Raw genomic sequence first — 16,557 nt, 5'->3', positions numbered from 1 at the left:
AAGGACACTTCTTACTCTTAGAGAAGTGTAGGTGTTTGCCAAGGCTCTCATCAGTCTTTCCACTGACGGTTCGTGTAAGGACTAGGGGCCACTTAAAATTTTCAATGTTTTTAAAATTTCGATTAAAAAAATTGAATTTTCATCCAGTACGTGTACATTATACATGCATTTGACATAAATTCATATACAAGTGAAAATCTATAATGCAACACAGTCTGACAAGATGATGGCTGGAATTGCAATAAATGATCGTGATCGATCGTGCACGCAACAGCATGCCATGTCCAATCCACTCAAAAATGGATCTCCCGAGGTACGGCTACACCTACAGTCAATTACCACGTCTCCACGCACATGCATATGTAATTCTATAGAAACGGAGATGTAGACCTAGCTCTAGCCAACAGATTTGGATGCAGTTTGCTGCTGTCTGGCCTTAGATTCAAGGTGATGAACGTTTCACTGTTATTAGCAACTGGTGTTCAACGTTCACTGTGTATACCAGTAGGTTTATATAATGCTTCTGGTACCCTGCTACATTTGTGGTTGATCACCGCTGCAAGCGCCCGGCTTCCAAGTCTAACAGTAAAAACCACCTCCTTCCATGATGTTTTACACTTGCATAATAATGTAATGGAAAGGTCCACCTGTCTGTATATGGAAACGAAGGTGAAAAAAATTGCATTTTTGGAATGCTGGTGTGGCTGAGCTATATATGTGTGGCGTGCACGCTAGACATATTTCAGAAAAATAAATTTTTCTGGATTTTAATATAAAAAATAAATTTCGATTTTCAATTTATTTCCTTGACCCATCCACCCACTATTTAAAAAAAAAGTCAAAATTTGAAAAAACACTGGAAATTTTGAGTGGCTCCTTAGGAAGACCAGTGTCCATCGCAGGAAAATCACCTGGCAAACCATTCACCCTTGCTCACTTTTTAATTCATTCATTTGTTTTTTACTGCCTGGTCTTGTCACAGGAGGAGCACTATCACCTCTTGGTTGACAAGATCTACAAGATCCAGAAGGAGCTGCAGCAGAAGCAACAGAAGAGGATGCAGGATTCAGGAGGTACTGATGCTGCCGCTGGAGGCATCCTCAAGATGGCAACAGCGCAGCTGTCCCAGCCACAGCCTCCCCACTAACTGCCCAGACCTGTCCATTGGGAAAATGTAGCTCTTTCAACCAACGTGTATCAGAATTATGCGGTACATAACTATATGGTCTTGAAGGGTTATTTTGGTGTCAGTGTTGCTTTGGCTCAGCAATGAAAAGTGGACTGGTAGAATGGGGCGTCAGGTTGGCATAGTGACACTTTTGTCACCTGCCACTTCTGTGAATCCAGCCCAGGTTTAATTTGTGGATTTTTTAGTCTTTACTTAACTTTGTGGATTTTTCTCATCTCTATAATAATCCTGGGGAGTTTTTCCTTCCACTTCTTAAACTGAACACTATCCTTATATTTGCCGTTGTAATTTGAAGTTGTAGATTGTCACATTTCTCAAGTGGTTACTGGCAGCCATTTGAAAACCATCCTGGAGATTATATTGCTATCATCAATAAATAAAGCTGAAATTTTTATTGTTATTGTTGTTGGAATTACACAGGGGAAATGGTATTGTTTATGGTAGCAGGGCCAGGGTTCCTTCAGTGTATTTCTAAATGTGGTCATAATACAGACTGATCATTTGTGGTTCACTGGAAGTCTGTGCACAGGTTAACATGAATTTGGTGTGTGATTTCTACTTACAGTTTTATTTCAATTCCAAACATCTGTAACTTTTTAAGTTATTACTGAATAATCAAGACCTTTTCTTTATTTGTAGTTTTCTGAAGGCTTTTATTTTACTTCATATTTGAACAGTGGTGTCACCCATAGATCATCGTGCAATTTTTATGACTGCAGATGAATTGACTCAGAGTGTGTACAAAATGCAGATGTAAAACAAAAATTGTACGATGCAAACAACAAATAAAAGTGTAATGCAAATGTGAATTTTATGTTTTGAATCACATTCCACATCTCGGTATGCAGAATGAAGACGTCAACTGTACATGTAAATGTAACTAGTTCAAGCTTAAAATTGTATTTCTGATAGGAGCTTCATTTCAGGTGCTTCTGGAAAAAATCTTTTTTTTTCTGCACACAACTGTCCTTGCCTATTGTCTCTTTCATGACTTGAACAAAGCTTTTGCCAAAATAAATTAGACTACTAACTTGGAAAACAGACTAATGGATATTTACATGTATGTTGATAGGGTCGCTGCTTGCCAAAGAGAAATCAAATGAAATGGGAAGGGGGAGGTTCAACAGCAACTCTTAAACTTGAAGGTCCCTTTTTTCTAGAATGTCTGTATTTAAACAAGATGTGTTCTTTTTTTTTCTAAATCCACTTTGGATGTAACCATGATCTGGCCATATATACACAGGTAGGCCTACATGCTAATGGTTTCAAACTTCAAGCCGCGTACCTTGACTTGATCAACTCGACTGACATTTAAACATGTCAATGCTCTGTTTGTTTTTTAAGCACACACAAAGTCTGAGAAGTCTGTGAAGGTACACTGTGTGTTGAATTTGAACTTGGCAGCAGTGCATATATGTCCCTGTTGTAGTATGTACCACTCCATGGGCATGTCCCATATTGTTGAAAAGTATGAGGTTGTGGTAAGAAATGTGTTACAAGTACTCTTCAAATGACTGGTGTAAATCACTATTTATGGTATTTGGCTGTGTTGATGGCCGTATCTTACCTTTTTCAAGAGTTAAAATTATTGTCAAAAAATTATACCCACTTGCAAGTGGACAAGAGGAAAGGGGTGGAAGATTTGAGAAGAAAATTGTTATTCATGTTTCTTCATTTCCACTAGTTTGATTTTTTTTCCATAAACAGAAGATTCACTATCCGATGTGCCATACCTGGTCGTGAAAGCCACAGATGTGAGTCTTAAGATGGCAACACCTTGTGATAGAAGAATAAAATAGAAAGCTTAAGGCTTTAGTACTGAACAGGTCCAGTCTCCTTCAGGAAACTTCTAAGTGCCTTTAGTCTATGCATCTTGTATTCCAAAATGGTTCACCAATCAAAAATGGGCTTGTTTATGTGTCAGGCTTATGTAAAATAAATACAAGCCCTTTGCCTTTTAGACATTTTGGAGAAATATGGGTTAAAGAGTACAGAGTTCATCTTGTATGGCCTGTTCTATGCCACTCAAGGTCAATACACTTGAGGCAAACCAAGGGAATTTTTGTGCACAAAATGATTTTGAAGTCTAGATGAGTACTCCATGTACTTTTTGTAATTTCTGCAATCGGTGTAATAGTCGGAGGATTTTAATCGACTGAAATAAAATATGTAGCCTGAGACATTAATAATATGTCCATGATTTGAACTGCACTTTATTGCTCCCTTTTTGCAACTTTCTGTTCCTCTTAAGTTACTTGTATATATGTAAGAAACCTGGAAGTTATGCCTCATGGATACTCTCATCATTGAAAAGTGCTCCAGAAATTTAAGAAGCTATTAAAGGAAAAATTATTTAATGAGGACACCCCAACGAATATGAAGTTTTTTAGAAGGTATAGCTCAATTTGTTTTTCCTGAATGAAAGAATAAGATAAAGAAATAAGTCTCTGATTTACATCGAATTATGTTGTGGAAATATTTCATTTTCTGAAATGGGATGGGGGAGGGCACTGCATTCATCAGCATTAAACTAAAAAAATATCAATGGTAGAGGGGTGTTAACGCTGAGGTATTTTCAAGCAGTTTAATTTGATTTACTCACTTTTCCCCAATGTAAAAACTGTGATATAGAAACAAAATGAGTTAGAGGGCTCTCTGATTTGGAAAAATGTTCAAAGAAACCCCGGTCAGAGGCAAAAGCAGGGATAACGCAAAACAGTTTCAAAACAGCGGTCCCAAATCCCATTTGCGATTTTCACCCACTTTTTCTTTCTTTCCCCAGGAGCAGATGGGGAACCCCCCTCCCTCTTGTGACATGTGCACATGCACGAACTTGAGAGCGCGCCTCTTGTACTACTTGACCTCCAAGTCACTGCTCTGTGTACATGTACGCCGTGGGTAGTGACTTGGACCGTAGACCTGGAGGAGAAAATGCTTGGACCGGACGTTCTTGAAGCTCAAGTAGTCTAGTTGGCGCAACTGGCCTATTCTGATTGAGGGCGCTGTGCTTAGTTATGTCCCGCCATGATTGTACGGCGTTCGAAGTTTTACTTTTCGCGTTTTGTAAAAACTTCATGATTTTCACCACAAAAAGGACGTCATTGGTGAAGTGTTGGACAGCCTATGGTACCATATTTCCATATAAACAACTCAAAAGATGGTCAATTGATGCAGGTAAGTTAAAAACCACTTTTTGTTTTCAGGACTTGCTAACGTTTTGACATACAATGTAGCATGGTGCACTCTGCCTAGTCGCTAGTCGGTGCTGAGGCCCACCGTGCATGCCTACTGTTTACTGCGCACCGTGTGGTGTCAGTCATTTGTAAAAGTGTAGGACTAACGTTACCTAGCCCAGTGGATGTCGTCTACAAATTACAATACAGTGGAAATGTACTTCCAGTAGGTATGACATGTATGATACCCAGAAATTAAAAATGTATAAAATTATATAAAGTTTGAAACCAGAGAAATTCAGTGGTACAAACTGGTAAGGCCATACAATGTTTCTATGGGAAGTTAAACCCTTTGAAGTTTCAAAGTCATCAGAGCCTTCTGCTGGGCATTTTGCTGTGACAGGTAGACCTAAGTACACATGCATTGTTTAAAATGCGGTTCACAAATTTTACACTAAAAATACTTTATTTCTACTGGAAAGAATAGCTAGCCTACATGTATGACAATACAGGACATTTGATGTTGTAGGGGCTGTTGCAATACTGCGCATCACAACTGCGCGCGTGTATTTCCCCATTCACAAATATTGGCGATCGCGGTCTCGTGTTTCCACTGTTGCACTCTGGGATAGCTTGATGTTCCCCCGCTGCGTGGTGGTGTATTTTTGTCCTACATTGATAATAGCTGTTCAACATCGAATTCCGCATGAAAATTGGCTGATTTTTAAGCCAAAAACACCAATGTTCAGGTAAGGAATAGATTTTTCTTGGTTTTAGGGTGAAGGGGTTGTGTGAATGTCGATGAATGCATTTTTAATCAATAGAACGGCATTGAAACTACTTGAAACAGCTTACCTCACGTGGGTATAGTACATGTACATTGCACACGATCGCAATTGATTTTTATGTTGGGACTCACGCTTCAACTTTCGATTATCATGGCCTGATGGATATGTTGTGCAAGTGGTAGTTACTCATTTAAACATAATGGTGATCACTCATTAGTAAGACGCCACCAACATCATAGTTGAGGCTGTTCCATTATGTATGCTCACTCCCTGCTTATTGAATGGAGTTATTTGCTTTGATTTTTAAACATTTTAAAATGATTTTTGTTTGTTTTTGAATTAGTTCCAAAATCTTTGGAAGTAATTGTTTTATTCTAGAAATATTTTCTGATAGGTATAGGCATACGTTTTCCTATCATTTTCATTTCTCCATGACATAACTTTGTTATACTTGGTCAATTATTGTAATTCCAATCCCTGGCTCTTGTGGGAAAGAACGATTGTTAAAAACACTTGGTTTGGGCTGAAGGAATTCTTAGTGACAGGGGTTGTGTTTTCTTGTGCAAATGGGAGTGTTCTATTTTTTAATCAATTTAATTATTTTTGTATTTTTTTATTTTACCAATATGATTAAATTATTTTACCATTACAGACTTTGACTGCCATCCAGGGCTGGGTACCATCCATCAAAATGGGAGTGACTTTAGAAGTATGGCATCTCGGAGTTGGCCTCTTCTCTGCACATTCATCCAAAGCTCGATGTCAACATTCTTCAAGTGAAGCGACAGGGAGTACATTTACCTTTAGTGTAGGTACTGGTTGCAGAACCTTTCTGGTAATTCTCCTGAGTGTATCTATGGGAAAGGCAGCCTTCAGTTGTATACCAATTCGTTATGAACCACTTCGAGTTTGTGGAGACATTGAACTCAATCCTGGACCAATGCCTCCAACATCACTTGATATGGACTTGATATCACTTGATATGAAACTTTCAAAGGTTGTAGCTTTGCTGTTCAAGGCCGGGTTTTCACTATTTTGGTGTCATTTTGTGCAGAATTATACATGTACACTCTGTATAGCTACATTGTAACGACTTAAAAAAAGTAAATTAACAAAGCAATCTTTTTGATGTCAGTGCCTTTTTGTAGGGTCTTACCATTATTTTTGCAATTTTAAGCAATAAACCCCCAAAGCAAGCGTGATACTGTACAAAATATAAATGTAAAAATGGTTCATGCAAAAAGAAAAACAAACTGGAAAATACAAAACTGAACAATATTATGTCAGTAGAAGTTATCTAAAGAAACTTGTATAGAAACACATTCAGAAAGAATAAAAAGACATTTAAAAGTGTTATGGAGTTCAAGCCTTATGGAAAAGAACAAATGTGATGAAAGTAGCTGTAAACTTATAAAACCGAATGTAAAAAAACATACATCAAGGTTGTTAAAACCAATATAGTTTTGAAAGACTGTTATCATCTGCAAGCGCAATGGCGACTTTTGCCTGATTCACATCACATCAGCCTTCTTTTCAAAGCTTTATTTTCCCCGGTGTGAGATCTTGCGGAAGAAGGCAAACTGGAAATATTGATAAAAAAAGAACAAAAAGTTCATGAATGCAGCATTTAAAGACGTTCCTCCAAGTTCTCTTTGTGAGAAAATATAATTTTTGAGGATGTTGGTCTACATTTGCAAAAACAAAGGACAAAAATTACCTTAGAAACCTTGTTCCGCCACCGATTTTAACAATTTAAAAGCCTGAGTGGTGCAACTTACATGTAATCTTGCTCATCAATAGATGGCTGCATTTTTCGACTTGGTTTGTCAAGCGAGGGCAGGCAAACCAAAATTGTACCAGTTGCTGCATCTAGCGCCATCTAAGTGAATATGGCAGCGCGCACGACGGTCACCGGTTTGGTTGGTCTGATTTTGTCTGCTTTTGCAAGAAGGGAGTTACATTTTTGAAATTATCTCAACATTTAATGAAAGAAAGACTTATGAATATTTAAGAGTAATTATCCCTTCATGAACAAGACCAGAGAACTGAACTCAGGGACAGGTGGACACTCGCAGTCTAACTTTCTTGATTGGCCTGAGCAGCCATTTATTGAACTTGACACATTTCAGGTTCTCACCCAAAGCTGGTGAAGCGAAACTGCAAATATCTTACATGCATTCAGGTAAAGTAGAGATATTCAGCGAAACATACAGAGATTGTTCCCGCCCGAAACTGGTGACAGTAAAATCAGCAAAATCATCAGCAAAATGTATAAAGATATCAGCAAAATGTACGAAAAAGCAATTATCAGCATTTGTTTCCACCCAAAGCAGATGGAGTGGTAAATCATTTTGGAGTGTTCCTGTGCAGTACAAAGCCTTCGATATGCAAATTCAAACAGCAATTACAAATTACAGAATGCAAAATTACCCAATCATCATGAACAAATTAACAAGGATCCAGTCCAGTGTACAATATCTTTGGGCCAACCATCCTAAGTCATCAATATCAAAGGCTGTGATTGGACAGCAATTTCCATGAAGTGGGGCCTGACTTGGGCCTGCACTGGCTTGCTGGAATATCAGTCAACTAATAAGCATTTTCAAAAACAACTAACAACTATTTACGTCTAACGACAGAAATTGGTGAGTACCAAATGGCTTTTCTTAATTTGGCCCTTAATAATCTAGTGCTTCCCCCAATTAAGGAAGGGGTCAGGCGTTTCCTTTCGGCACATTCCCCGAAGTGTCTTTAATAATAATACAGTGACTTAAAAACTGAGGGTCAATTGTTAGGTCCATGAATGAAATTTGCACCAACATCCACCAAAGTCGGTGACTTTGCCAATTCTGAGGAGGGCAAACCCCCCTAAAACCATTAACCCTAACTCCCTAGGGTACATGTATGTACAAAATTATATTAAAATTGGGGGATTCAGGACCGTTAGGGTTGAGGAAAAAAGGGGCGAAATTCCCTTCTAGCTTCTTAAACCTGGCAACCGAGTACAGGAATTAGCGGATCGCTGTCGATTACTCTAAATCAGCAAAGTGGACTACCGACGGAAAGTGCATCAAAATTTTTTGCAAAGCAACAAAAAAGGCATTGAAGTAAGCTACGGCTGACAGGTGGTGGCACTGAACAGGGTGGAGGAGGGTTTCTTTTGCAAAAACAGACAGAGTTTTCTCTTCGCCAACCAAACGCTACGGCTACTCAAACAAAAGTGACTAGGGGTTCTCTCCAGAGCTACTAACATCTTAAGGTCATGCCAGTAACTAGTTCAAGGCATTATATCACCATGCAAACAACCGTGAGTGACCACTACTGACCCACATTGTGACAAGGATCCCCCAATGTCCCACGGTGATAAATTATTTGAAGCTGCAATTTATTTTGCCTCAAATTGATTAAGAGCTGAAAGCTTGTTTGGGACAGAGCAATATTCAATTGAAAAAGGACAGTTTTGTTTGACGGCAAAATAGGAATGTCTTAACTTGGATGTGGGTGTTATACAAATGTACATGTACATGTACCTTCGTCAAGAACTGCAAGATTTGTGTAAACCTTACAGTCCTGGAAGTAGTGTAAATGGTAAATGAAGACAAGGTCCAACCTGAGGCTGAGCTAAAGACTACCCATACAAAATGCATTAATTGGAAGAAAAACTGAACCAACCAATCATGGCAACTTTTGTTTATTTTCAATCTGTAACCTTACAAGTGTCTTGGTTAAACAGCTACCGTAGCCTTGGCCTATTTGACTACATTTCCATGATTTGAAATGTAACCAGTCTAATATTTAGGGTGCCTTCCTTTATTTCTGATTACTTAGACTGGCTTCTTTTACCCATACTGCCCTTACAGACAAAACGTCATACAACACCTACCTTAGCAAAAAATGTCATTCAAATGGGTATATATATGTATATACATGTACATGTACATGTATAGCACTACACTGATGTTATGCACCACTGTAAAAACAGGGTGTTGGTAAAAGTCGGAAGTAGCCAGAGGTAGTCGGAGGTACATGTACAGAAAGAAGTTATTTTATTCTTCATTAACAATAACGATTATAAATATCCTCATTTGTATAGCGTGTCAGAACGGAGGTATAATCAACTGCACCTGCAACAGTATTCACATGATTTTACTCGAAAACTTATGAAAATGACAAGAATTTCTTTAATTAATGCCTACATGTATGTACATGTATCAGGTGCATGTTATTTTGTTTCCTTATTTACCCACCCTGACAACCGTATTTCATCCTAAATGGAATAATACGCCAGGCCGGAGTTAGCAATAAACCAACTCTTCACTTGATTTCTGCACGTGTATGGGTCAACCCAGAGGTTGAGTAAAAATAGTTCAAATGTACGGTACTTGAAAAATTATTCAAAAATTACAAAATGTCTGAAATGAATGCCACAAATGTTTTTCTCTTTATTTATTGACCAAAACATCCGTAAAATGTTCTCTATGGCATAGCATGTCAAGTGGGAGGTAATACATCGTGTGTAATATACAAACTATGATATGGTACATGTACAGTACATGGAACTCAATTTCTGGCATGTATGGGACGACCTGGAAGTTGATTTAAAGTACATGGAATTCAAACTACTATAACTTGCAAAATCATAAAAAAATGACAATATTTAGGATGAATGCTTACAGAAGAAATCATTATTTTATTTCGTCATTAAATTTTAGGGCAGTTGTTTTGTGTGTATACATGTCCAGTTCATGGCGGCGCTAAAAAGGTATAAAAATAACCATGTATCGGGGCAGGCTGGCAGGGGGGTCACAGGGTCATTGCAACAGGTAACTTTGAGTTGTTGTACATTGTAAAACATTACACTTTTTGGGTAGGTAGGTGAAAAGGAGAGGCAGTGAAGGATAGGATGAAGGAGACGGGGGTAGAGATGTAAAGTGGTTAAACTGGGGAGCCATAAAGATGAGAGACTCAGGAAGTAAAAACTGCTTGTGTGATATTAACCTCATTTATGTCTTTCATTGGAACTCTTTCTCACAACAGAGTGAATTTTGTTAGCTTATAGCTACATGTATAAAACTGAACGTGAAGCTTGTTATGGAGCTCCTTGTCAATCAGTGTTGGATCAGTGTTGGAGGATTCCAAAAGATAATGTATGACAAGGAATCTAATGTTCACAATTCAAGATACACACTTGGCAAATTTTGAATTTTTTTTTCTGTGAAGAGAAATAAGCATACTTTACTTGATAACTGTAATTTTAAAGTGATTTCATTTTACAAATACATGTAAGTCGTAATGTCAAAGTACACTGTTGAATTATTCGTATTGGCGACAGAGGCAATTAATTTGTGGTTACATGACACCGGGGATGATTAGAGAATTAGCCTGTGAGATAACAGAAGCATCTTTGAAGGATCTTCCGGTATGTTAACATCGGTTTACATGAAAATTAAATTGCCTGTTATTTTAAATGTCACATCAATATTTTAACAATTAGTTCTTTGATAACTTCCTTTGAACAGAAGAACTAACAAATTCAGCTTTTGCATTGAGCTCGAAAACAGAGTTCAGTCAATGCAGATTCATCCCGCTGAATTTGCTTTAAATCCTTCCAACATTGACAACATCAAGTCTGGGCATTTGCGTCGCAGAGGGGGGCAAGGTGATTGCTGCCCCCTTCTTCCTTAAAAAAGGGCAGTTTCCCAGAGGAAGTTCTTGTGATGCCCGTTGATCTACCTGCAGAAATTTCTACCACTGGACCATAAGGTTTTGAAGGCCAAGTCGCACAGCTCTTGCATTGCAGACACATCCAGTGACTGGCATCCAGCAGCTGACCACATACATGTATTCCAACCTTTGAAACACACTCAATATGGAGCCAATCAAGACATCCCTCGCAGAACAACATCTTTTTGGATTCTTTTGGTTTGTTACAATCATCAGTGATGTAACAAGTGGACCATGTTTCCTCTATTAAACTATTTCTGATATTCACGTAGTACATGTACATGTAGGTCATGGTGTCGCCACTATTTGGGGGTTGGCGAGATATAGGAAGTGCAGACACTGACAAATTGGTATCTTTGCTAAACATTCTATGATTCCTGAGGTCTTTTTGGGTTGAGTCTTGACTTGGTTGCCAACTATTTGGTCTTCAGACTTCTGTTACAACCAGTGGTCTTCATTGATTAGCCTTTTTTTATAGTTTGACAGACGTTTATTTAATGTTGTTCATACCATGGTTACAGAGTAGAAGATGAATTAAGTTTTACAATAGTTTGCCTTAGAATGTACAATGTCAAGCAGAAAGATAAAGCACACGTTAAAGAACAACATTTAGGTAAAGGGTGAAGCATAGATTTGCCTTTGTACTCTAACCTATTGACAGACATATATATTATTACATAGGACAATACAAGACATGAAAATGTTTTTGGCAATGACACACAAGGACAAACACTGACAGGCAGGAGATAATACAATGCATCAAAATCCAATTCTAGTCGGTACAGGTGATGTATTCTTGGTGAATGATTTTTTTGGAGTAAATAATTGAATCCACTGTAATTTGCCATTTTCTACCTAGGCAGCTGTTAAGAAGTTAACATCCAGCTTGTTCCTACTTATTCATCTCTTTGCCATCAACCTTTCAAGACGACATCACTAATTGATTAAGAGAAGAGTTACAATGTATGCATCCAAAAATTGGTAAGTTTATTTCAATTCCTGAGCAGTGTAGGATTTTCATTACAGCTGAAAAGTACTTGAGTTTCATTAATGAATCCTGAAAGTTTATTTGCCCTTTGTCTCAGTCACAAAAATAAGAGGGAAAAGTTTTAGTTTATTATATTTGTGGTCAGTTGCTCAAAGTTACCCATTCATCCAACTTGTCTTTCTCATCTTGAGAAATGTGTGGATAACAGTTCAAATTACCTCTGAGGGATGCTCTTTTTTGGCTTGTGCATCTCAACCAACCAGGATTGGCTAATTTAAATCATGTTGGTTAAATCACCTGAGCACTGATTTTAATCACTGTTTCAATCCAATGACTTACTTGAACAATAATTACTGATTTAAAGCACTCTTTTGTAAAGAGCGGTATCTCCGTTTAAACCAATTAAATCGATTGACTTAAAGTAAAACATGTCATCAACACATTCAGATGTCCTTTCATTTCATCAGCATTTGACTGAACAAAACTTTGGATTTGAACAAAGTTGTGTAATATTGTCCCAGTAAATGTGTGAGGATCATTTGATTATCTGTCAAGCCAAGTGTCGTTTGGAGAGACTGTGTATGAAGAGTGAACTGTTTATACTCAAGCATTAAATGCTACTGAAAATTTTCGGTTGTACCGCATGAATCACAGATGCTGTTATCAGGGTATTTGTTATGGAGGAATTCTGAGTACTTTACAGATGTAGATGTACCTAGGCAAAGTCTTTTGGGCAATTCCGTATGGGAATTGAGAAAAATGGCAAATTTAAAGCTGATGGAATAAAAATTAAGTTTACTGTGCGTTGTCAATAAATGTGCAACTGGCACGGAGCCAAAAAATGTTTTTGAAAGTAAGGCGCATTGCTGATTTCATCTTTTCCCGGTGTTGTACATTTGGAAGCATCAATGGCATGATTCAATTCGTCAGTGTTGAAAGGTTCAATAAGGGCTCCATCATTGTTGTCTTAAAATTTGAAAGTGCTTTCCGCCTCTTTTTTGGTGTTGATGAAAGAGGGGTTGTAGTTTTCATTGCTACTGATTTTAGCAAAATTATCAACAGGGGTCTCAACTTCATCTTTGTCAGTAACAACGTTTTAACCATCATAATTAACATAATAATGACTGGAATATTGGTCTTTTTGTGAGAAGGGTCATTACGTTTGATTTTGTTCCAGATAAGTTTAGTATTAGTTCCTGGCTTAAGGTCGTTGCAAAATTGTTCCCAGTCTTTTCTTTTTGCAACTTTGATGGTTTTCTTAGCAATAGCACAGGCTCTGTTGCAGTTTATTAGATCAGATGGGAGACTAGTTTTTCTCAGTTTTTTTTTAAAGCCTCCTTTCTGTTTTGTATAACTTTCTGACATTCGTCATTCCACCAAGTGGTAGGTGATTTATTTGTGCGACTATGTTTGGTATTAGGAACTAGACAATGCGCAATCAAGTTCATGAATGAAGTTGTCGTATGTAGTATCAATACTGGCTGTGCTGTCTGGCTTGCTGATAAGACAGTTGCATTCTTTTGTGAATTAGCCCCAAGCAGCTTTTTTAAATGACCACCGAGGTGTAGAGTGGTTAGTGCTTTTATAAATGTGGTGATTAATTTCAATAGTGATTGGACAGAGGTCGCTCCCCATCATGTTATTTAGAATGGTCCATTTGCATTTGGAGGCTATGCAAGGGGAGGCAAGGGTAATATCTATACATGAAAGGGAACTGCGTAATGAGTTAACTCTGGCACCTTCTCCAGTGTTAAGACAGACCAAGTTGTTGTTAGAGATGATATCATCAATAATTTGTCCATTATGATCAAGTTTAGAGCTACCCCATAGTGGGTTGTGACCATTAAAGTTGCCACAAATTATGCAAGGCTTGTCAGTGTTTCCCATGATTTGGTTAAGTAAGTTGAAGTCTAGTGTGGAGCAAGGGTTGTAAGCATTGAGGATGTTAATTATATTTTTACAGTCATTGTACATTTCACCTATTTGGAACTCCAGAGGGATATTGGAACCCGTTTTGTACTTGAAAGCAACTCCATGTTTTACAATAAAAGCACATCCACCACCACTTTTTTTGTTTGAGTTGTTTCGGTCGTGGCGATAGATATCGTAGCCACTTAATCTGAAAGTTTTATTCTCTTTCAACCAAGTTTCTTGGACGCAAATGATGTCTGGTTTCTTGATTGTAGGCCAAGAGTAAATTATTTCTTTTAGTTCCTTTTGGTGAGCCAGAAGGGATTGTGCATTCCATTGTGAGATAAGTAAACCTGTGATCAAAATGTAAATATTCATCATGTTGTGTTTGTGTTACTTTTGTGGGGTTGCCTTTCGTTTGGCTGGTTAGATCAGTGTGTTCCTGTTTTTGTTTGATGAGATTTCGATGCATCTGTTTTCTTCGGGCTGGATGGAGTCTGTGGAGTTGATCTGCGTCTGCTAGGCTTTATTTTGTGTTTTTTTAGTTCTTCAGGTTTGGGACGAAGGTGGTCGATAAGAGATTTAGTTGCAGCCTCTCTCGTCTTTGTTCTTGAAGGTACATGTACATGTATCCTTTGCATTACTCCAGTGAGTAGTTCTAGGACATTGACTGCGCTACAAAGGCACTGATGTGTGGATTCAGTTTGTGTTGCAGTTGCCTGTTCAGTTTGGGTAGTGGCATCCTTTCTTTGTTTTGAGGGGAGAGTAGTTCTAGGTTGAATAGGTCTGCTGACCTAATAATTTTTGTTCTATTTGGGTTGTCACGACTTGTGGATTTTACCTCTGGGGTCACCATTGGTTGTGTTGCAGGAGTAGATTGGGTGGATGATGCGTTTTTGTTTATTGAAATGTCTGTTTTGATAGCCTTTGCTGTGTCTGCATATGATATATTGTATGAAACTTTGATGTTCTGGATGCATCTTTCTTGTTTCATAGTATTGCACCCTGCATATGCAGATGAATGCTGCTCCAATTGGGTTCATACCTTGCATACATGTACATATACATCTTGAAAGGGAAGAGATTTAGACGATTATTGACCTCGTGATGATGACGTCTTGAGGTGAAAAGTCATGTGACATTAAAGGTTCATTCTTCACAGCACTATATACCGTGAGGTACATGTACAAAATGTACATGTCTGATTCAGTTCAAACCTTACAGATATCTTGAAAGGGAAGAGCTCTAGACAAACATTGACCTGATATCATGTGACTAGTCATGTGTCATTAAAGGTACATTCTTTACAGTCCTATATCTGGTGAACTTCATGCCTGATTTGGCTGAAAATTCGTAGATAGCTAGAATGGGAAGTGTTATAGACAAGGTGACATGATGTAAAGGGTGCAAACTTTAATTCGTTATATCTCCTAAGGTCCAAAAGGGTTCGAATATTTCGTCATGATGAGGTCACCAAAAATAATATTAGAAACTTTGGGAACTCTTGGATAGATGTTTGAGTAAGAAGTGAGAAATCAAAGTGTGGTAGTATCCCAAATGAAGGAATGCCCTTTTCTTAAGAAAAAAAGAAAATGCGAAAAAGTCCTTTGCTCTGTCCTTAAGACAGACAAAACCTCTAGTTTTATGTGTATTTATTTTTTGCTGTAAATTGGCAACAACGTTTGTCTGTAGTTTCTGTAGTGTTGTCATACGTGTCCATGGACCCTCCACTCGACAAGCATATGCTTCTTGGGGGTCTCCATCCATCAACTAAATATGTACCATCGTTATCTCTGCATATTATCTGGAAATAAAGTGAAGTGAAAGTGAGTTCAGCTAATGTAGATGACGACCAACGAAAACACAACTGACTTGTCAGGGCACCCGGAGCGCTGCGCCACTTCGTAGGCATGGCTGGCCATGCGGCAGTGGCCCAGGCTAGGCTGCGCAGGCATGGCTGGCCATGCGGCAGTGGCCCAGGCTTGCCTGCGCAGGCATGGCTTGGTGTTTAGTGATTGATTTCATTCTTCAAATGTTGCTGTATAAGCCGCAGGGACATTTTCAGAGTGGGAATCAACGTATAAGCAGCATATCTTCCGAAAATTACGGTATATTAAAAATACATATTAATTGAAAAGAAATCGACAAGCGGAAGTTCCCCCGAACCTCCCAGCCTACAGGCCTGGTTGGTGAGGGTGAAAGAATGATCAAGTACGGTATGGGTCAAAACTGAAAGTGGATTTTTTTCCATTCATCTACATGTGTATGAGGTCAGATTGAAGAGTTTGTTTGATTTTGGTGTCAGAGAAGGGGATATGGTGGCTGACATTTGCTTTTTGGGTGCCTAACTTAGCTACCGGTATTTTATCAGCTTTTTCATTATCCGGAATACTGCAATGGCCGCAGTGTTACCCAGATGTTGAATGTTAATGGAGATAGCTGGATATCACAAACGATTTTATTCTGAGGTACATGTACATGTATGGGATTAGAAATACATGTACATGTAGCTTGTATGGCACTAAGACAATCACTAAAAACACAGCAATGAAGAAGTTGGACATTTGTTATCCATTGTACATGTAGGGCCTGGAGGAATGGAGGATGGCAAATAACTCAGCTTTGAACATAAAAAGTTTATACATGTAGATGTACTGGTACCATTGTTTCATCTGAAAATCTTGGAATACTTAACCCTAAAAGAGCAGGGTTATATTGGCCCATGTCACAGTGGAGAGGAAGGGGGATTTCCTCCCCAAGAACTCAGCAGTGCCTTGCTCGATT

The 16,557-nt window shown here is 38.3% G+C and overlaps 1 protein-coding gene and 1 long non-coding RNA gene across 21 annotated transcripts in view; both read left to right on the top strand.

Moving 5' to 3' along the window:
- Window positions 1–3,378, top strand: part of LOC110990803 (uncharacterized) — a 46,446-nt gene extending 43,068 nt beyond the window's left edge. For all 18 annotated transcript variants that reach the window (XM_087131787.1, XM_087131782.1, XM_087131783.1 and 15 more), the window contains one exon: window positions 983–3,378. In XM_087131787.1, coding sequence (XP_086987913.1) covers window positions 983–1,178 — 196 coding nt within the window. In that variant the 3' untranslated portion in view covers window positions 1,179–3,378. The remainder of the gene's footprint in view (window positions 1–982) is intronic.
- A 798-nt stretch (window positions 3,379–4,176) lies between these two features.
- The window catches only part of LOC147795496 (uncharacterized), a 62,967-nt gene continuing 50,586 nt past the window's right edge, over window positions 4,177–16,557 (top strand). The window contains exons 1-3 of one of the 3 annotated variants that reach the window (XR_015423840.1): window positions 4,177–4,363; window positions 5,803–5,958; window positions 11,734–11,855. This is a non-coding gene — a long non-coding RNA (uncharacterized LOC147795496). The remainder of the gene's footprint in view (window positions 4,364–5,802; window positions 5,959–11,733; window positions 11,856–16,557) is intronic. The other 2 variants (XR_015423842.1, XR_015423841.1) reach the window with 2 other exon arrangements.

Source organism: Acanthaster planci, unplaced genomic scaffold (assembly GCF_054643075.1).
Source record: "Acanthaster planci isolate LZ-2023a unplaced genomic scaffold, COTS_SCS Contig14, whole genome shotgun sequence".
Taxonomy (NCBI): domain Eukaryota; kingdom Metazoa; phylum Echinodermata; class Asteroidea; order Valvatida; family Acanthasteridae; genus Acanthaster; species Acanthaster planci.
This window is presented reverse-complemented; position numbering and strand designations above follow the sequence as displayed.